General features: G+C 40.6%; 1 protein-coding gene across 1 annotated transcript in view; it reads left to right on the forward strand.

The window, feature by feature from the left end:
* The window catches only part of SVIL (supervillin), a gene marked incomplete at both ends in the record, with an annotated part of 70,575 nt that extends 51,833 nt beyond the window's left edge, over positions 1-18,742 (forward strand). Inside the window, 17 exon segments of the mRNA XM_079538361.1 lie at positions 98-270; positions 1,479-1,634; positions 3,709-3,845; positions 4,319-4,466; positions 4,577-4,722; positions 5,505-5,680; positions 5,779-5,923; positions 6,264-6,540; positions 8,195-8,346; positions 9,540-9,645; positions 10,426-10,633; positions 11,294-11,427; positions 12,142-12,297; positions 12,704-12,847; positions 17,447-17,568; positions 18,382-18,537; positions 18,656-18,742. Coding sequence (XP_079394487.1) covers positions 98-270; positions 1,479-1,634; positions 3,709-3,845; positions 4,319-4,466; positions 4,577-4,722; positions 5,505-5,680; positions 5,779-5,923; positions 6,264-6,540; positions 8,195-8,346; positions 9,540-9,645; positions 10,426-10,633; positions 11,294-11,427; positions 12,142-12,297; positions 12,704-12,847; positions 17,447-17,568; positions 18,382-18,537; positions 18,656-18,742 — 2,623 coding nt within the window.
* Positions 18,743-21,607: the final 2,865 nt, after the last annotated feature.

Consider the following 21,607-nt stretch of genomic DNA (forward strand, 5'->3'; position numbering starts at 1 on the left):
AAATGTCATACCCCAAATCAAGCAAATCTCTTGTCATTAAACTCTTACAATTTATCAATTATCAACTGATAATTTTAAATGCTGCTTGTTTTTTCAGGTTAATATCCTCTGTAGCAGAGCACAAACGTGCAGTGAGGCCTATGCGCAGGGTTCAGTCCTCCAGAAACCCCCTGAAAATGCTGGCAGCAAGAGAAGATATTCTTCATGAGTACACTGAACAAAGACTGAATGTTGCCTTCATGGAGTCAAAGCGAATGAAAGTAGAAAAAAGTAAGTTAAGGTGGTTTGTGGAAGCCACTGTCTTGCTAATTTAATTAAAACCAAAACTAAACAAAAAGCAAAAACCACAACTGAAAGAATAGAATATATTCTCCAAAAGACAACAGATTGGTTAAGGTATAAGACTGAATGTAGATTGGCCGAGGAGGCTTGGAAAAAAGAGTTTACTTGACTTCCTCAGGGAATGCTACCTGCAGCCTCTTCCTCTGTGTATTTATTTATTGTTAGCACTCACCTTGTGCAGAGGTAGAGCAGTTGTACTTGCAGGTAAGGACAGGAGATTAAGCAAAGCAAATCTAGCAATATGCTACAGGGGCTGGAGGGAGCTGGGAAGAATAGGTAAATGTTTAGGAGTACTAGCCTCAGTTTTGGGTCCTTGGTTTTTCTCAACCTGAAACTAGCCAGGTTAATTTCTATAAAGGATTTGTGCTCTGTAGCAGGGCTTTGTTTTTTGCTTATGACGATGCTTTCTCCTGATAACCAGAGTTGACAGCAACACGAATCACTCTAAAATTTGCTCAAACATTAGTAAAGCCACTTCTAACATTTGGGGTATAAGTTTTCTTTATTATGTTTGAATAAAGGGAGGTTATCTCTTAAGTATTGATGAAAGACTAATTGTGTGTCTAATATTTTATTGCATTTGATGGGAAGCATTTCCATGAATTATAAATTCATACATTGCTTTGTCTTTGGTAGAGAAATAAGCAAAAGCAGCAAAGCATTTAAGGCTTGAACTGTACAATAAAAAATGAATAGGACTTTGAAATGCAGATTGCTGTTGTATCACACCGGCTGAGACGAATCTGAAGTGAATTTCAGTTCATTAGCGTTGACTACTTGGGTCTCTTTCATAATTAATCATGCTTATGGCATTGAGGATCTACACAATACTTCATAACATACCAGATACTACTAACGCTGGTGTGTCTACTGAAGTTTATAATTCCAATGCAAATTGGTTAGTCTGTGATAATATCTAGAAACTTAAATACTAGTAAACCCACAAAGCTTTTAGGGTAGCAATTAATCTAAGTTCAGCCTGTTTTTGCTGTTCTGTTGAGGAAGGGAAAATCGCAAACATTTGAGGAAACATTTTTTTAATGCAATAATTGAAGTTATTTGAATATAATTTATCTTCATTTGCATGTGTTTTTTATCCAACTTTGTTTTGTTTTGTTTGTTTTTTAACATACAAGTGTCTGCAAACTCAAATTTCTCAGAAGTAGCACTTGCTGGTTTGGCAAGCAAGGAGAACTTCAGCAACGTTAGTCTGCGGAGTGTTAACCTAACAGAGCAAAATTCTAACAACAGTGCTGTGCCATACAAGAAGTTAATGCTGCTGCAAATTAAAGGTATGCTAGAACTGCATTCATTGTCTGTATATATTAAGCTGATTGCAGTAGGTGCGAGTTGCTGTTATGGCTGGATGCTTAGTTTCTAGGAGGTGCGCAGCTCAAGATTTATGCCTAAAAGCTGAGAATAGTGAGAACTTTGCAACAAATGGAAACCCTGTCAAATAGGTTTGCATTTTCATCACTGATGTGTGTTTTCTAAGGAGAAAACAGAATGTTTCGGGAATTGTAGCCTTCTCCTTTGGAAATTTTTGAACTGTCTTCTAGTTCTTTTAGCGTTTAGCATAGCTTGGAAATGCCTTGATGGTGTTCTTGCTCCACTTCCTCCACATGCAGAAGAAGTCGAGCAGAGCAGGCAGGCAACTGGCATGGCTGAGCAAGGACCTGCAGCTTAAACTGGGGGAAAACAGAGGAATGTACTACGAGTAGAAGCAAGGCTGTGTAGTCTGGGAGGAATATAGGGATGTTGTCTGCATGTATAGAGATAAGATCAGGAAAGCCAAGGCATGGATGGGGCTGAACTTGGCAAGGGATGTGAAAAGTAACACAAAGGGGTCCGACATAAACAGGAGGAGACAGACCAAGGAGAGTGTTCCCCCTCTGATAAATGAGGATGGAGAACTGGTTTCCTCAGACATGGAAAAAACTGAGGTGCTCAATAAGTGCTTTCCCTCAGTCTTCACTGGTGATCAGGCTCCCCGTGTTTGCCAGGACCCTGAAGCCCTAGGTGTGGGTTAGAGGAGCAGACTCCATCCCAACAGTGGAACCTCCTTATGAAACTGAATGTATATAAATCCATGGGGCCAGAAATGCATCTGAGGGTTCTGAGAGAGGTGGCCGATGTGGTTGCTGAGCCGCTCTCCAGCATATTCGAAAAATCGTGTTACTCCCATTATTTAGAAAGAGAGAAAGGAAGACCCAGGGAACTTCTGCCTGGTGAGCCTCACCTCTGTGCCTGGGAAGATCATGGAGCAGATCCTCATGGTTACCATGTTAAGGCACATCCAGTGATACGAGATGGCCAGCACGGCTCCACTAAGGGAAGATCTTGCCTGACCAATCTGATGGCCTTCTATGGGCTGCATTAAAAAAGGGGTGGCCAGCAGGGAGAGGGAGGTGATTGTCCACCTCTACTCAGCTCTTGTGAGGCCCCATCTGCAGTACTGCATCCAGAGCCCTCAGTACAGGAAGGACGTGGAGCTCTTGGAATGTGTCCTGAGGAGGGGCACTAAGATGATCAGAGGGCTGAAGCACCTCTCCTGTGAGGAAAGGTTGAGGGAACTGGGCTTGTTTAGCTTGGAGAAGAGAAGGCTCCGGGGAGACCTCATTGTGGCCTTCCAATACTTGAAGGGAGCGTATAAACAGGAGGGGAAATTACTGTTTACATGGGTTGATAGTGACAGGAAAAGGGGGAATGGTTTTAAACTGAGACAAGGGAGATTTAGGTTAGATATTAGGAGAAGTTTTTCACACACAGAGTGGTGACACACTAGAACAGGTTGCCCAAGGAGGTTGTGGATGCCCCATCCCTGAAGGCATTCAAGGCCAGGCTGGATGTGGCTCTGGGCAGCCTGGTCTGGTGGCTGGTGACCCTGCACATAGCAGGGGGTTTAAACTAGATGAGCATTGTGGTCCTTTACAACTCAGGCCACTCTATGATTCCATATCATAGTAATGTATCTGATTCTTCAAAATAATAGCTACTTGGGCAAAAACTCATAAAACTTTTTACTGACTACAGACTGTGCCTTGCCTTCTTGAGTGCATATAAGTGATTTTAGAATTTGACTGTTTCTCTGCCATCTAGTTAATTGATTTTTTTCCAGAAGGACATGAAGTTGTTAAAGCAAGAATGGGAAATAATAGAAATACTAGTTGATAGGAGGCAACAAATTTTGCTTCCTGTAAGTAAATCCTACTTCCACCATTATATTCTTTCATTCTTATTTAACAGACTTTTTCCATGTATTTTGCTAACTGTGTGGGCATTGTTTGTCTTTCATTCAAAATGATCAGATCTTGGCATTTGATGGCGGTATTCATGAGAATATAATTAGCTTTGGTTTCTCTTTAGGAAGAAGACATGTTCAAACAAGATTAGTTGAACCAAGGGCCTCATCACTGAACAGTGGAGACTGTTTCCTATTGTTAACTCCCCATCTCTGTTTCTTATGGGTAGGAGAGTTTGCAAATGTCATAGAAAAAGCAAAGGTTAGTACTAGTTCCTTTTTTTTTTTTTTTTTTTTTAGAACTGTCACAGCATAAACCTCTTTGACGTAACTGAGCCTTGGTGCCACTTGTCTGGTAAGGTTGTATGCAGCTGAAAGTCAGCAACGGGTAGATATGCAAGTTTCCTGCAAATATGTGTTAGCACTGTGCACTGAATGAAAGCTGACGTAGACGTGTTAGTTGCAAATCTGTGAGAGAAAAGAGGATATCCTCAGGAAATGGATTTGCACGCAAACAAAAAATAGTCTGTATTGCAGGATGTCCTTTTTATTCCTATTCTTGTTAAGATCAAGCCTTGTTTCAAGGCGAATGAAAAAATGAATGTATTTCTATAACTTTTTCTCTAGTATCTGTTTATTTGGTGTATCTCTTATTTGGTGCTTTTGCCTTCTCTCTGAATGCCATATGCACAAGTATGCTTAAGACTTACGCAAACCTGTCTGTTAATCTTTTAGGCTTCAGAACTTGCAACTTTGATTCAGACAAAGAGGGAACTTGGCTGTAGAGCTTCTTATATACAGACTATAGAAGAAGGAATAAACACCCATACCCATGCAGCCAAAGACTTCTGGAAACTCCTTGGTGGCCAAGCAAATTACCAGTGTAAGCATTCTCATGTTTACATGATGTCATGTTTTATCACAGTAAAATAATTGAGTTGGTTTTCTCTTAAAAAAAAAAAAAAAATTATATTGGACAATCTTTTCCTTAAGCTGCTGGAAGACCTGAAGAGGATGAAATGTATGAAGCTGCCATAATAGAAACTAATTGCATTTACCGTCTTGTAGAAGATAAACTCATTCCTGAAGATGACTACTGGGGAAAGATGCCAAAATGTACCCTGCTACAACCAAAAGAGGTATTGTGCCACTTACTGCTACTGTGGTAATTGCAGGAACAGACAGCTGATATGACTGCAAATGCTCATGGAGATGTTCATTGAAAATGGGCTCCTCTGTGTTTGGGAAAAGCTTCTGAATATATTGCTGTCTAGAGCTTGCTGCAAGTCTTCAAAAATCTGATCATATCTTTAAAGTGAAATACTGTTCTAGGAAATGTTAATCTTTTAGGCAACAGTGGCTCTTCTCACTCTGAAGTCATGAAGTACAAAACAAGTAGCGCTTTGGTAGCCTTCACCTAAGTACAACTCAGAACAGATGTCCAAAATAAAGACAAGATGCATTTTATTGAATGTACTGACATTGCTGCCTATTGGCTGATCCAGGTACCCGGGCTGTATCAGCATTCCCCTGTTGGAGGAAAAGTATAGATGTAAACCTCAGGGAAAGTTGCTGTAGTCAGATAGCATTTGGTCATAGAACAGAATCAGTTCTTGCATAGCCATAGCTCTCTGGTCTGCTAGCAACTTAGCTACCACCTAAAGATACACCTCGTAGCATCCCTACTACTTAGTTCCAGTCATTCTCACCTTCTAACTGCCATGGTGTATACCATGGCCTTATTTTCATTATAATGGTAGCTGTTAGTATCACTGTCGGTACTCTGATATTTGGAGGAGCTTGAGTTAAACACACTGTCAGCTTGTGGCACCAGGAAACTGGAGGATATGGGCATTACCTAACTTGATGGTGTGTTACTGAAATGATTTTTTGGGTTTGTTTTTTTCTGTTTGTTTTTCAGGTGCTTGTATTTGATTTTGGCAGTGAAGTGTATGTCTGGCATGGAAAGGAAGTTACTTTAGCACAAAGAAAAGTAGCATTCCAGCTGGCAAAACACTTGTGGAATGGCACCTTCGACTACTCAAATTGTGACATAAATCCTCTGGACCCAGGAGAATGCAATCCCCTCATACCCAGGTACCAAAATTCAAGTTTATTCTTATTTCAGAAACATTGGTTTCTTTCCCTTCTTTCAGTGTTAAATTTGATTCTTTTTCTTATATTGCCTTGTACAGAAAGGGACAAGGACGTCCAGATTGGGCTGTGTTTGGCAGGCTCACAGAACATAATGAGACCATACTGTTCAAAGAAAAATTCCTTGATTGGACAGAGCTGAAGAAACTCAGTGAGAAGAATTCTAGTGAATCCCTTCACCAGAAGGTGCATTTAATAAGCATGCTAGGTATTTCAAACTAGATGGCCTAGCTGGGATGGAAGCCAGGGAAGCTTGTTCTTAAGAATGCAGAGCACTTTCTTTATCTTGTGGGCTCTGACCTGAGGGTCAGAACATCACCAGCTATAGTGTGAAGCCACAGAAGTGTTTTTTATTAGTGCTGAGCAAGTCAGTGAAGACTGACAAGGTGGCTTTGACAAGGCATCAGGTGATGACAAGATAGAAAGCAATGAAATATGCAGGAGTCAAAATATTCAGTGGAGCTGTGTAGTACGGGAAGGGGGGAAAGGCTATGCTCAAAGAAATCTGTTCTGTGTTTTCTCGCAGGAAGAATCCAAATCTGATTCTAAACCATATGATGTCATGCTAATGGTGCCTGTGCCTCAAACTGCTGTAGGCACAGTTCTGGATGGAATGAATATTGGCCGGGGCTATGGACTTGTAGAAGGAGAAGATGGGAGGCAGTTTGAAATTATCACTGCGTCTGTGGATGTCTGGCACATCCTGGAGTTTGATTATAGTAGACTGCCTAAACAAAGCATAGGACAGTTCCATGAGGGAGACACATACGTGGTGAAGTGGAAGTACATGGTGAGCACTACAGGTTAGTGAACAATTCCGTTTCATCCTGCTGAAACACTGATAAGTGCAGATAAAACAGTTCCTGTTAGTACTGAGATCCAGCACTATATGAAACTATTGTAAAGGTTAGAAATGCTAATTTAGTCTTCCTAGGCCTTGAAGAAAAAAAAACCAACACAAAAACAGTAGTTATTTTTCATACCTGAAATGCAGTACTGTGTATCTCTGCTTTTGCCCAACAGTGGTTGTACACATTCACAAGACAGCTCATTAAGCCAGAATTGTGCCCACAGCTTAGCACCAAAATAACTAGGCATCTGGATATCGGAGAGGTAGGCTTAGCAACCAGGAAAGCCTTTGTTGGGTAATGGAGAACAGCAACAACGACAGGAAGAGTCCTTGCCAACTCAATGCCCTTACTGTCATTTTTGCTGGAAACCCTTTTCTATGGTTTCAGGCTCAAATAAACAATTTTGACTGTGTTCTGACAAAGTGCCTGATGGCAGCAGGTAAATGTTGAAAATCAGCTCGGTGTGCTCATTGGAACTCTCCCTTCTGGCACTAAAATAATAAGTGCCATTTGTGATCAGTAAAATAGAAATAATCTAAAAAAGGATCGCTCTGAGTAGGAAAACATCAAAGCTAGCTGAAAGCAGTGAAACAGCTATGCAGCCTCAGGCTTATAGCCAAAAAACGTAGGAAGGTCTTTTTCAGCATTATTGACTTCTGATACTGGTGAATCCAAGAAAAACACAAAAGCCTGTAAGCCGTGGGAGAAGTGTATAACACTACTATTGAATTGTAAACAGTCTCTTAATCCAAAGGGCTGGAAATATATTCCATCAGTCCAAAAAAGAATACATTTTTGTGTAGGAGGCAGTACTTTTATGGGCTGAATGCACAGTTCCTAGTGAAACCATACATTTTAGATACGACTAGTAGCTTGAATATTCTCAATTTAAAAAATGAAACCAGGATGCTGTCTCTTAAGTATTTGAATTGGATTCTGGTCAGCACGTTTTTAGGAATCTGGTTGAAAGCTCTTGGTTTTGAATTAATTATATGTTATCTACTATTCACCAGTAAGAATAAAATATTTCATAACTGGTTTTATTGTTGAACTTCACTTACTCTACACATCATTTTAAAAAGCTTACCAAATAGTTCTCTTATATGACTGCAAAATACTTCTTTGGTTTCTTTTGTTCTGTAGTTTTCCTTTACCAAGAAAGTTTTCTTTTATGCCTGTAGCTTTCTCAACTGTTGCTATTTCCAGTATTGCTCAGCAGCCAGCTCTTTTGCTGCCAAAGAACAGTATGTAATGTGGAAAATGAGCCATAAAGCACTCTTCTGATAACGTGATGGGACATACCATTTCACATGCTAATTTGCTTAAGTGCTTGTTAGTGATTTTGTTCCAGGTACTACCACTTCTTTCTATATGCTCTCTCTTTTTACGTGAGCATCTCTGCATTTGGGCTTACATCCACCCAGTGAGGTAATACCAGCTTTGCATAAGAGCATGCTGGCTTGGTGGCCTGATGTTCCTCCAATTGGTTGTTTCATCTTTCCTGTTCTGGCCAGGGTAGCGCTGAGCTGGCAGATGAGATTAAACCACGTGCCGCTTAAACCTGCAGACAACGTACTTTCTTCAGCATGTGCTTTCTGTTTTGCAGTTGGAAGCAGACAAAAAGGAGAGCAACAAGTAAGAGCGGTTGGAAAAGAGAAATGTGTGTATTTCTTTTGGCAAGGAAGGCACTCCACAGTGAGTGAGAAAGGGACATCGGCACTGATGACAGTGGAACTTGATGAGGAGAGAGGAGCACAGGTGAGCTTCCTGCAGATCTTGGTGGCTGGCAAGAGCTGCCAGCCCACAGAGTCACTGGCAGAAAGCATGGGTGATCTTTATTGCCTCCTCTCTTTCTGTAATGATATCCTTGCAGGTGAAATTAGCTAGCCTTCAAAATTACTTTTGGCTTTAGTCCAGCTTCCAGAGATGCATCAGTCTTCTTTATGGATCTTCATTCCCCACTCTCAATTATAAATACTATATTTTTGAGAATGGCTGAGGAAAGACATCTTCTCTCCTCCCTCTTAAAAAGAAGTGAAGCACAGTGAAAGAAATTTGTGCCTTCCCTTTCCATGTATCCAGGCAACAGAATGTGTTCCTAGCACTGGGAGCAGGAGAAGCACTCTGTTTTGTTGAACTCTGTCAGGAGCATTTCTGCAAGGCTAAAACATGAAAATACATTTGAAATCAAATTTTCAATTTGTTTACTCTGTCATTATGGAGGAGATTGCCTTATTTTATAAAAATTCTAGCAACTGCACATACAGCTAATTTAAAGAGTATAGACTTGGTTGTTAGGCTGAGTTCAGCTTTGCTGGTAAGAGCACACAAAATTAGGAGATTTAAAGTTAATCTCTGTACCTTGATAAAGCTGTAATTAATTCTTGAGCAGCAGTGTAAACATGACTATTAAGCCGCGAGTTCACAGAGAAGATTTGCAAACACCATGTGACCCAGTGTGTGGGATGCTGTGCAACCTAGCTGATCTAACAATTTGCTATCTCAGTTTCACAGTCAGAATTTAACTAAGAATGTGCATGTTGTCACATAAGCCAGTTCTACAGCAAATTGTAAGCTTTCCTGAGTTCCTGTAGTATTTCCCAAACAGTTTCAAAGAATATCAGGCAAGATGGCCCAGTCTTGTAAAGAATTCAAATAGTGGTTAAATTAAACTAATATGAATTAAAGTTCATTTGGTATTTTTTATCCTCTGAAACTCTTAATTATTGGATTCCAGATAAGGTTTCTTTTAAGATGTAGGTCACATATGAAACTCATTGCATGTCAACACATATGGTAATTTTCAACAATATTCAGCCAAGTGTGAGAAAAGCCACGTTTGTGGGTGGCTGTAACTGTATAATTTTTAATGAACCACAGGGAATAGTTCTCCCAAGACCATATGGTTGCTTCATTTTTTTTAATGGATAGTGGTGCTTTCCAATTTCCAGGTACAAGTGCTTCAAGGGAAAGAACCGCCATGCTTCCTGCAGTGCTTCCAAGGAGGGATGATTGTGCATGCTGGAAGAAGGGAAGAGGAAGAAGAAAATGCACAAAGTAAATTACTGTTCCTTAAGAGTTTCTGCCCCATAGTCTTTTCTTAACCTATTGTGAAGGACTTTGTGTTCAGTCTCAACTACCATACTCTGTAGAAAAGAGCCATGAATGCCATGAATACCATGAGACTGCTTTGCTGTCAAGGTAGTTTATATCTTCCCTGGGCCTAGAGTGGACTTTGTCAGCCAAGAGTGAGCTGTCTTCATTGTATTGATGCATGCATAAATTGTTCTAGTTGGTTTTTAATTAAGCAAAGTGCCTCTTTGCATTAAAATATTCTTTTCTACATACTCTAGGAAAAAGAGCATTTTTATGAGCAGCTCTGTGACTAATGCAAAATTAAGCTTTTGTTACCCATTCATTGCACTTTAAAACATATTCCTTGATGTAGCTTGGAAATTTTCCAGTTCGCTTCTGAATGCGACCTGCTGTGCCTAAGGTGCACAGAAAAAGAGATGCTGAATACAAAGACTACTCGGTTTGTTTCCCTTTTTGTTCCTGCAAGTTAAAAAGGAACAGAATCTTGACTCTTCTGCTCTTAACAGAGCAGACATGACTCTTGAAGTCTCTCTCATAGCAAGGTTTCATAAAGCGCTTTCTTCTGCAGCAGTTTCTCAAGTAATTTTAACCAAACCTGATGCTTAGTTTATTCTATAACAACAGAGGAACACAACATGTGAAATTTATCTAGTATGAAAACAGCTGTTCCAAAGCAGAGGTCTTGAATTTTCAATTCCATGTGACTGTATAATACCACTGCACTGTTCCTGTCTGCTCCAGGTGACTGGAGACTATATTGCGTGCGAGGAGAAGTTCCCAATGAAGGAAACTTACTTGAAGTAGCATGTCACTGCAGCAGCCTGCGTTCCCGGACATCCATGATTGTCCTCAATATAAATAAAGCTCTTATCTACCTGTGGCATGGCTGCAAAGCACAATCTCACACCAAGGATGTAGGAAGAACAGCAGCCAATAAAATAAAAGAACAGTGAGTGTCTGACCTATATTTTGGAGATGTTTATATAAACTACCAATTTACTTAAAATAGTCTGCCTTGTATAACAATTGAAATAAATAAAGCTGTCCTCTGAGTACAATTGCAGTATGCGCATGCTTGATAAGAAGGAGGAATGGCAGGTAACTGATTCAGTGGAGTGGGGAAAATGTGTTCTGTGATCACTTCAGGTGAAATTCACTCATTCATCCTACTGTACTAATTATAGTTGCAAAAAACATCTCTTTCCACATGGAGGGAGAATTTCCATATTTGAGTAGCAAACTAAATCCCAGCTGATAGGATTAGAACCGAGAGGAAGATGTGCCTTGTGAATAAGTGATTGGAAGTGAATTTAAGAAAGCATGCAAGGAGGACAGCAGTAATTACAAACTGGAACAGTGAGCTCCTGTGAGCGTCTACTCCTCCTTGGGTATGTGATGTTATGAGAATGATTGCTGGAATTCTGTGTCTTGTTTACTGATAACTTTTGTTATCCTTTTCCAAAAGATCATGATGACACAATGCACAAAAAGCCTATGAGGTGGCTTTGGGTTCTAGTAAAACCTGAGCCAGCAAGTGTGTGGTGTTTGTGTGGTGGTAATTGGAGCAGGGAGAAAAATTGGATTCACTCTCTTTCTTTGTGTTTTGCAGATGTCCGCTGGAAGCAGGGCTGCACAGCAGCAGCAAGGTGACAATACATGAATGTGATGAAGGGTCAGAGCCTTTGGGATTCTGGGATGCATTAGGAAGGCGAGATCGAAAGGCCTATGATTGCATGTTGCAAGGTAGACATGCATTCCTGAGTTTGGCACTTCCACTTTACTTTACTGGTCTATAGTATTGTGAGATTTAATGTACAGGTTTTGAAGAACTTCTTCCCTTTGATGAGTTGCTAACAAAAAAATCCCAACCTCTACCGAGTTAAGCAATACTCTTCTAGAAGGAAAGTGCTGGAAAACAAGTGTTTCATTTTCTTCTCACCCCCTTCTGCAGCCCCTCTGTGTTTGTGCAGCATGGAGCAACAGTTAATGCTGTTACCTACACATTTTACTTCTGTTCTGAAAGGATTAGGGAGCTGTTCTGCACAAATTCTTGTCCAGTCTTTGCTTTCAAACTGCCAGCAAGGGTAGCAGGAGAATTGATTTACAGAGTGGAAAGTAGGCTTTGAGAAGGGATTGCTTCACTTAAGCTGAAACAGCCAGTTATGAAACGGCTGATAGTAACTAGCCAGAGTCATATTCAAACTGATGGCAGCCAGCCTTTTACCTCAAGTTCATCACAGCTGCTGCCAGTCCCCCAAGACATCTGGTTGTCTTTCTTGATTTTTGAAAAAACAGACAACTTACAATCACTCTAAAATATATATATGATACATACATATATATATATATATATTTATCATATATATATATATATATATTTTTATTTATTTATTTTTAAACATTCATCTCCATCATTTCCTATTGAAAATCTTTTTTTCTTGTTTTTCTTCTTTCAAGATCCGGGAAAGTTTAATTTCACCCCCCGCCTGTTCAGCCTCAGTAGTTCTTCGGGAGAATTCTCAGCCACTGAGTTCGTTTACCCTTCAAGAGACCCTGCTGTCATCAATTCTATGCCCTTCTTGCAAGAGGATCTTTACACTGCCCCACAGCCAGGTATCTGCTTTAATATACTTCTGTAACAGAAAAACAGATAACCATATCATGCCTTGGGCAGCAATTCAGTTACCGTAATCACTTCTAACTTGATTTATAGCAGGAAAATGTGTGTATGTGATGTTTATGCAGCATTAAGCAATGAGTAATTTCTTCATGATAAATATGCTGAGAATTAATCAAATATATTTGTATTTCAAAAGCTTGCTATAAAAATACCTTGTTTATATCAGAAAATCAGAGTTCAGCTGAGGTTCAACTGGATGAATAACAAAAGGGATTGGTAAGCTTCAAAATGATCCTGTTCTGATGCAGACAAGCATGTAAGACTGATGTTGTTCAGGGAATTCCAAGAACTAGAATTCCAGAGTGGTAATGGCGGGTTTGCTTTTTTTTTTCTGCATAGCACTGTTCCTTGTTGACAATCACCATGAAGTGTACCTGTGGCAAGGCTGGTGGCCTGTGGAAAACAAAATCGCTGGATCCGCTCGAATCAGATGGGCTACAGACAGGAAATGCGCCATGGAGACAGTGCTCCAGTACTGCAAAGGTAACAGATGGCTGTGCCTGGCTGTTCTGTGTGTGCCATTCTTTTCTGTCCCAAGCTAGGGGCTGCTCAGTTAGGTGCTCCCCTGATAAACACTAATGTATTTGAAGATACATTCTCCACTCTTTATTAGCAAATAATTTGCCCAGTAATGCCATTATTCCAAGTTGCCACGTTTCTCTGGTGACCCATTTCTTACAGGAAAGGCTTTTTTTCCCCGTGTTCTCATTGTGGGAGCATAGTTCAGATTTCTCAAAGGGAATTCTGAGAACAGAGCCACTTAAACTTGCTTTATCTCTAGCTCCTCTTAGATTCCATAAGCTTATGTGTGTCAAAAGTCTAAATGAAAAATACTTTTTGCTGATATAACTGGGTTTTGATTTATTGGGGGAGATGGAAAGACTGAAGATCAAGAACAAGTGTCACAAAGAAACAGATGACTATTGGAAAAGCTGGAACACAGAGCTAAGGCCCTTGCTCGGTAGTTTCCTAGACTCATTTCTACAAGGCAGAGTTACTGCTGCTCAGCATGCAGTGATTCAAGCTGTAATTGATGGTCATGTAAGAGTCATCTGGCCAGATTCATTTCTGCACTAGTAGAGTTTTTTTTGAAATGTTGCAGTGCTTTCATCTCGTTTCATCTAAGGTTATGTGAGACTGGAAACAGATCTTGCATCTTCCAACAGAGGATGAATAAAGAAAGGTGGGGAGAGAAGAAGGCATGGTAACAGCCATGTTAGGTCAGCTCAGAGCAATTCTCACTGGAACAAGTTACCCAAGTTACTAACTGGTGCAAACTTTCCTCATGCAAGGAAAGGCTGATCTCAGATGACACTGATTTTTTTTTTTTCTGTAGCAAATAATCTTTACAACTTGTGACGGAAGAGCAATATCCATGTTGGATTCCATCCTTATAAAGATAAAACCAGTCTCCTTCCCAGTCTGCAGGTCCAATAGGAATAGAAGCAGTTGCTATGTTTCTATTCTGTTTTGTACCCCTCTACTCAGCTCGTGTGAGGCCCCATCTGCAGTACTGCATCCAGGCCTGGGGCCCCCAGTGCAGGAAAGATGTGGAGCTCTTGGAACAGGTCCAGAGGAGAATGGTCACTAAGATGATCAGAGGGCTGGAGCACCTCTCCTGTGAGGAAAGGTTCAGGGAACAGGGCTTGTTTAGACTGGAGAAGAGAAGGCTCCGGGGAGACCTCGTTGTGGCCTTCCAGTACTTGAACGGAGTGTATAAACAGGAAGGGAAAGGCTATTAACAAGGGTGGATAGTGATAGGACAAGGGGGAATGGTTTTAAACTGAGACAGAGGAGGTTTAGGTTAGATACTAGGAGGAATTTTTTCACTCATAGGGCGGTGAAGCACTGGAACCTCCCTGGAACCAGGGAGGTTGTGGATGCCCCATCCCTGGAGGCATTCAGGGCCAGGCTGGATGTGTGTCTGGGCAGCCTGGTCTGGTGGCTGATGACTCTGCACATAGCAGGGGGTTGGAACTAGATGAGCATTGTGTTCCTTTTCAACCCAGGCCATTCTATGATTCTGTGATGATTCTATGATTCTATGATTCTATTCAGTGGCCTGGTGTCACTGAGGGAAACTGGTAACACCTGGAAGGAGACAGCTGAAAACCACTGTCAGAGACACTGCAATGTGACCCTTCTGAGACTGTGTTACTGCACTGTGTAGCTGATCTTCTGGTGTCCCTGTCACTGTCCAGCCAAAACAGCAGCATGTTTAGGAATAGGGTGCTACAGTCAAGGCAGTAGATGGAAACGTCTTTAGCAGGGATGGCTGAATTCCTAAAGAAGAGGCTAGCCACTTCCTTCTCCCACTGCATCCCTGCAGGTTGTCTCTTTTTTGCCAGTCAGAATGAATGATTGGAGGCACCTGTAAGATCATTTCATACCGTATGCTTCCCAGCAGAAGTGAATGTCAGCATAGAGGACAGAGCCCATACAGTGAAATGCCTGGAGCTCCTCAGCAGGCACTGAGAGAGATGGAAATAAGATCCCCCCCAAGCTGTGTTTCCTATGCAGTGCTGTAATCTTCTGCCAGCAAAAATCATGTTTTCTGGCCCCAGCAAAAAAATGGAATCTGATATACATGTTGAGGTTTGGATACTTTTCTAGATTTCTTGAACATCACTGACTTAGATGATGAGAAAAGGGGGTTAAATTTGCTGCATCTCAGTTTGCACAGTTAAAAGTTCTTCAGTGACTTCTTCTGGGTCTGAACTATAGCATATATGTTATAGGTTTTTTGCTGGGTGCAAACTGTTTAGCCCCTGACTATAACTTTGCAGCAGTAAGAGCTTTTTCCTCTTTGGTTGGATGGGTACAGAGCAAGTTTACTACCCTTAAAGATCAATACTACTTGTACTATTTCTGTGCCAAAGTTGATGTAACAGAATCATAGAATGGGACCTTTTTTGCTGTCCCATCACTTCCATGATCTAGCATTGGGCTGTTCTGTCAACCAGTTCAAAATTTCATTGCTTCAGGCTACCAGGGCTGACTAGACTTTATGTGTCATTACTTACTAAGGGGGTGAGATTAAAAACCAACAGATTAAATGTAGGAAATATTCTGATTGGTATACAGGTAGAGTGACTAGAAGCATAAGACAACTCTTCTATTCTTCTTTCTCCATTTCTTTCATCCTCTACTTCCCTCTCACTCCTCTCTTTCCTGGCTTGCAATGTTTAATCACATGATGGTATGAAAAAGATTGATAACCTCCTCTGGATATCCCTTGAATATACCTAACAATTCTCCTTGTGCATAAATCTTAATTTAATTCATCAGAACGTCGTAAAATGATTTTCTATGGTTTTATCCTTTAAGTCAGCAATCTGGAGTACTGAACTGCAGACAGCAGGAGAGAGAAAAACTGGTCTGACCATCAGTGACTATGACTGTGGAGACCAGCTTGTGATGAGGGCAGAGTTCATGCAATTAAATTGTTTATCTGTTTATGTAGGAAGTCAGTCTTATGGGATGGCTGTGCCTATACTGGTCCATTATCACATGCAGCTCTCCTTTTGTATCTCGACTGAACTACTGAGACAGGAGCAGTTCAACAGAGCAGACTGGCATATTTTTGAAGCACAGAGTTTTAAAGTACCTGTTGAATTTTTAAGTACTTGTTGAATCATTCATGGTAGAGTGAACAAATAAACCACAGTGCAAACACGTGGAAGAGAGGACTTAGCATCAAGTATTCAGATAATAAACCTCCTGTCTAAATTGTGTGGTTGGAGCATTCACATTCTAATACATTTATTTGACTGCTCCATAGAGCTTTTTCTCTACTGTTCAATTTCATGCTAACATGCTCTCTCTAATCAGCTTGCTACCAATATCTGATGTTAAGCCAAAACTGTAATGTTGACATTTAGCAAGCTTACTGGAACAAAGATGTCCAGCCATGCTCTCCATTTGCATTCAGCATAGGTGTTACATCAGTGCTGTGGGGTGCTCCCTAGCAGATGGTAGGTGGCCATGTTCTTTCAGATCTTCCCACAAAAATGAAGACCATATGGTGGAGACTGAACAAAGTCTTCTTTATCAGATTGATATTTTTTTGAGTAAATCCTTATTTTTTAAAGATGCTCTGGAATTACATATAGAATTTTGCAAGAAGATACAGCTTTCAGAAGCAAGGTTGTGTGATACTGTTGTGTTAGTTTCTCCTGATTCTGGACTTGGCAACATGTTCAGCTTTTCCATCTCCTGTCTGGAAAAACAATCTGATTAGAGTGATGTGTTTTAATCCAACTAAAGAGAAGGTACAATATTTTTCAGAATGATAGCTCCTCCCAGCCCCGACTGCCTGTCTGCCTCTTTCCAAGGGCATTTGAGTTTACTGGTGCTTTTGAATCTTTGTGGTATGAATTCATTCAAGCAACAGGGCCTTTATTCAGTTGTTCTTGGTGTAATGACTTCAACCCTTTCTCTTACATGGCATCACTCCTAGACAGAGCTTACTGCCATATATAGTGTTCTCTCACATGTTTTATACAAATTTAAACATCAGCAGAATTTGCCACCTAGCTATTGCAGTACTTCTTTTTAACTTGCAGATCCTGTTCCTTTGAATTTGTTGTGACATAGTCATTTTGTCAAATGTCAGGATCCCAAGTTAAGGACAGTTTACACATTCTCACATAGCCTTTCAAGCTTCCTCGGTACTTGCTGATGGTAGGACACTTCCGGGCATACGAGGCTTTTTTTTACCTGAATTTGGCTGATTTCAGATCATCACATTCTGCTAAAGCTATCCTCACTTTTTTTTTTTTTTGTAAGATAAGATGTACACTGAATTAGGAAGTAACTGTAAAGTTTTCATCAGTGTACATGCTTTAATCTTTGTGGTCAGATACAGTAAAAAGCACGTGTCAAAACACCAAAAACAAACAAACAAAAACAACTATTCCACTTTAGAAGATGCCATGCTATGTGTAAAAGAAATCATGATGAAATGCATTCCTAATGCCTCAAATTACTTAACTACCTACAGCATAGTTCTTTTTGGCAGATGATACCAGGAAATATGGTACCACTTTTAATTTCTCTTTTTTGTGTTTTGGCTGTTTTTAGGAAAAAATGTAAAGAAGCCCCCAAAGTCCTATCTCATTCATGCCGGCCTAGAGCCTCTGACCTTCACTAATATGTTCCCAAGTTGGGAACACAGGGAAGACATTGCAGAGATCACAGAAATGGTAAATACTTTCACAGTGTGCACTGTTTCCTATTGCTAGTAATTATCTCGTGTTGCCAGTAACATTGCTATTTTGCGATGTCATGCCCCAAAACCCCATGAGTGAGCCTAATAAAGTGTGGTTTAAGAGTCTGCACAGGAAAAAAAAATGAAACAACAAAGCCAAATTTTGACTTATCAGAGGCATTCCCAGTTCTTTTTCATGCAACTTCTCATGCTGTTTTTTGCTAAAAACAGAACTGGAGTGAAGTGCTGTCTGAATCATCCCATAGAAACGGTTATTAGCATTTAGCAGAACAACTGTTACAACTTTGGGAAACAGGCAGCAACCTTCAGCTCTGGTCAGTCCTCCACATTGAATGAGCTGGAGAGAGACATGCTCCACAAAGAGCTCCAGTATGAACTTCCCCACCTGGGAAGCACCATCCCAGCTGAATTTACATGACTCTTTTAAAAGCCTTCAGTGAAGGGGAATCTCAAGGCAAATCACATTTGCAAATGTAAATCTCTCTGTAAATCTCCTGCGGCGATCCAAAGAGGAAACTGCTGGATTCATGAATTTAAACACACAAGTTGACCTTAAGCTGAGATTCTTAAAGTGCAGGAATTCCTTCTGCAAAGCGCAGACATTATTGTGGCTGTGAAATGGTTGTAGGCAAAGGCTGGTAGGCAATGTGCAGACCTACAGGCCCAGCTCTGTGCTCTACGAGCCAGGCAACATAGGTTGATCCCACGCCGTCCTCAGAGTGACACAAGCAGCTGATGGATTCAGCACTGTGATCCTGAACTGAGCGTTTTCTTTTTCTCCCCCTAGGATGCTGATGTTTCTAATCAGATAATCCTTGTAGAAGATGTGCTGGCCAAGCTGTGTAAAACTGTGTATCCCTTAGCTGATCTCTTAGCCAGGCCTTTACCTGAGGGAGTTGATCCTCTGAAGCTTGAAATTTATCTTTCGGATGAGGATTTTGAGGTAAGGAGAGAATGGGTACAATAATACTCTGTGTGTTTCTGTCCAACCTTGCTGTTAAGTCATCTGATGGTTTTGCTGCGTGGCTTATTAGGGGCGTATCCTCTTGTTTTCCATGCAGGTTGCATTAGAGATGACAAGAGAAGAGTACAACGCGCTGCCATCATGGAAACAGGTTAATCTGAAGAAGGCAAAAGGACTTTTTTAAGCTGTATCTATTGGATTGAGCACCAAAGGGATGTCTGTTATCACTTTCTGTGCCCTTTAGCAAATCTGTGCTCCACATTTACAAAATAGAGATAATCTGAAATTATTAGTGACTACCTATCTGGAGGTGTGTAATATTTTAAAAGGCCAAGAGAACTCTTTGGAAGTGGAATTCAAATTTGACTTTGAAGGTTATGTTTAAGCTCAGCTCTCCTATGCACTTAAACAGTAGTTTCTTGAGCTACTGCTGTAGCTGTCCTTTGGCTATCTCCAATACTTGCCATTTTTGTTTTTGAGGAAGTTCTCTTTGTAAAGTGTTATTTTGTTAGTTTGTGGATTACAAAGAATTTATATTTATATAAACACATAGAACAAGTATGTATTTAACAATGCAATATATATTCACTCTCAAGACTTCAATGTCAGAACTACAGAACAGTAGCTGGATGGCAGTTGCTTGTACTGAATTAGCTAAACCACCAATATGTATCTCATGCGCATTCTGAAAAGTTTCTCTTTGCAATAGGCAATGAATTGTTCTCAGTGCTGCTTCAGGTGCTAAACTGAACAAAGCGTTTGTATTTATAGCATGGATTTCTTGAGAAACTATGCGAATCAACCTTTATACTTTAATATCCAAAAATGTATAGTGCCTTGTTTTTTGTGTACAGTTTATATACAAAAAAAGATTGGTCTGCATTTTGAAGATGGCTCAGAATGGTCTCCTCTGTTACTTTTATAATAGTAGAAATAAAAACATCTCAGTTTCTAATACTTGTTGTAAACATTAAACATGTCTTTTGTGATATAAGAACTGAAAGTAAAAGCTTCCGAATAAACTCTTAGCAATGCTCTGACTTGTCATTATTTTGTACTGTAAACTGTACAAATTCATTGGAATCTCCCATAATGTGGTATTTCGTCAAAATATTTTAACCTTACAAATCTGCAGGTGTTGTACAGTTATTGGAGAAGCAGAGAATGTAGAAGAAAAACATTGTATAAGATAAAATTAGTTTGTATGACACTTCCATGCTGCATGTTGGAACCATCACACAATTCCTGTATCCTTCTGGTTGTGGTTTTATACATGAAACCAAAATTATTATACTGATTTTCAATCTCTGAAAACCTTTTCAACCTTTGTGCAATTGGGAGTAAAACTTGAACTGAAAAAAAGAGTATGGCATTGTGTCCATTCTTTCCATAAGCACCAGAGTCAAAATCACTTTCATTCAGCTACTTTAGGATACTGAATAGAGTAACTAGGGGAAAAAATGATCATAGCTTGAGATGTTTTACAAGCACCTGTGTACAATCAATGAATATACAGATGTTATAGCATACCACAGAGCTTGGCTACGTAGTCATGGAGTTCTAAAGAATCTGCCATAAGTGGAAATCTGACTCAGAGTTTTTGTTTTCCTGTTCAACCAGGTCTGTTACTTCAGAGGTGTAGTTATTATCTATAGAAATACTTAGACCTGACCTATCAGGGAATGTAAACTTGGTCTTTTCCCTGTTAATACAGTAAGTTCCCATTCCAGTTTTTCAATACGATCTTTTAATAGCTGATTTTCACTTTCCAAGGTGTCAGCTCTTATCTCAGCTTGATTTAAGGCATTTAACAGTGGCCATGCCACTGTCAAGGCAGCTAACTGCCTTTCTTTTGTAGTTAGGATGTCTCTGTCTAATCCTTGAAAGTATTCCATCACACAGAAGAGAAATATCCCCCACAGAACGCAGGGGACCCCATTTCTCAACTATGGTAGCTAATTAGTAATAAGTGGAACCCAGAAACTCTGGGATCTCTCCAGGGATCATTTTATCTAAGGGGGGTGATGTTCTCCCCTGACCCATTTATAGAAATTCCACAGAAAGGACATGGTATAAAGTATATTTGGCATGCCTGCCTCACCAAGTGTACAATCAATGAATGTACAGATGTTACAGTATATCAAAGAGCTTGGCCGCATAGTTATCACACCAAAGCAGAAAAGATAGGACACTCACCTGTATCCTGAGCTCACTTATGAAACTCCATCTCCAGAAGAGCTCCTTCCCTACTGGCAGTCAGCTCTTAAATGGGCTTTAGGAGAGGTGCAGCCAGGCTCCACTCCTTCCAGCAGCACAGGAGAATTGCCTTCACCTGTGCTCCTATGACTGACTCATTGCTTGCCTCAGGTGATCAGAGGTTCAGGACATGATTCAGCAGTTCCCATACGCTCCACCCCTTCACAGCATGAACAAATGATCAGGTTGAGCTTTTCCTAATACAGAGATCCGCTATATCGCAGCACTTATACCATTTCCACCCCAACGCATGTTGGTACAATTTAAGACAAGTGATGATCAGTGGATGTCCATATTCTTCTATGGGCCAGTGCTCAATGATGTAACTGAAGGCATGAGGTCCTGAGGTGCAGGTCCATTCTATGTTCCATCAGTCCCATGCAGACCATCACCGGGTGTTGCACGTGACCTGACAGCAACACTGAAATCTTTGATGACATTTCTTTCCTTCCGGTGATCCTAAAGGCTCACAGACTCACAGGGAGTAATACAGATGTTTCAGAGGTACCAGGAGGGGAAGGTCAGCTCTCCAGATACAGGCTGTATCTCTATCCAGGGTCAACACTTCCGCTTGTACTGGGGCACATCCTGGCTGCCTGTACCACACCTTCTGGCCGGATGTCTGTGGCTCCATAACAATATCAGGCACCAAAGGAGGTGTCCTGATCTGCCACAGGGACACGATGGGGGTCCCTTTAGCAATGAAGATTGGACTGTTGACCACAATATCAGTAGGCCACGTACCTATTACTGGAGGGACTACTGAGCCTCCCACCTCCAAGGTGCAAGTAGG

Source organism: Tetrao urogallus (genome assembly GCF_951394365.1).
Source record: "Tetrao urogallus genome assembly, chromosome: 7".
NCBI classification, from domain to species: Eukaryota; Metazoa; Chordata; class Aves; order Galliformes; family Phasianidae; genus Tetrao; species Tetrao urogallus.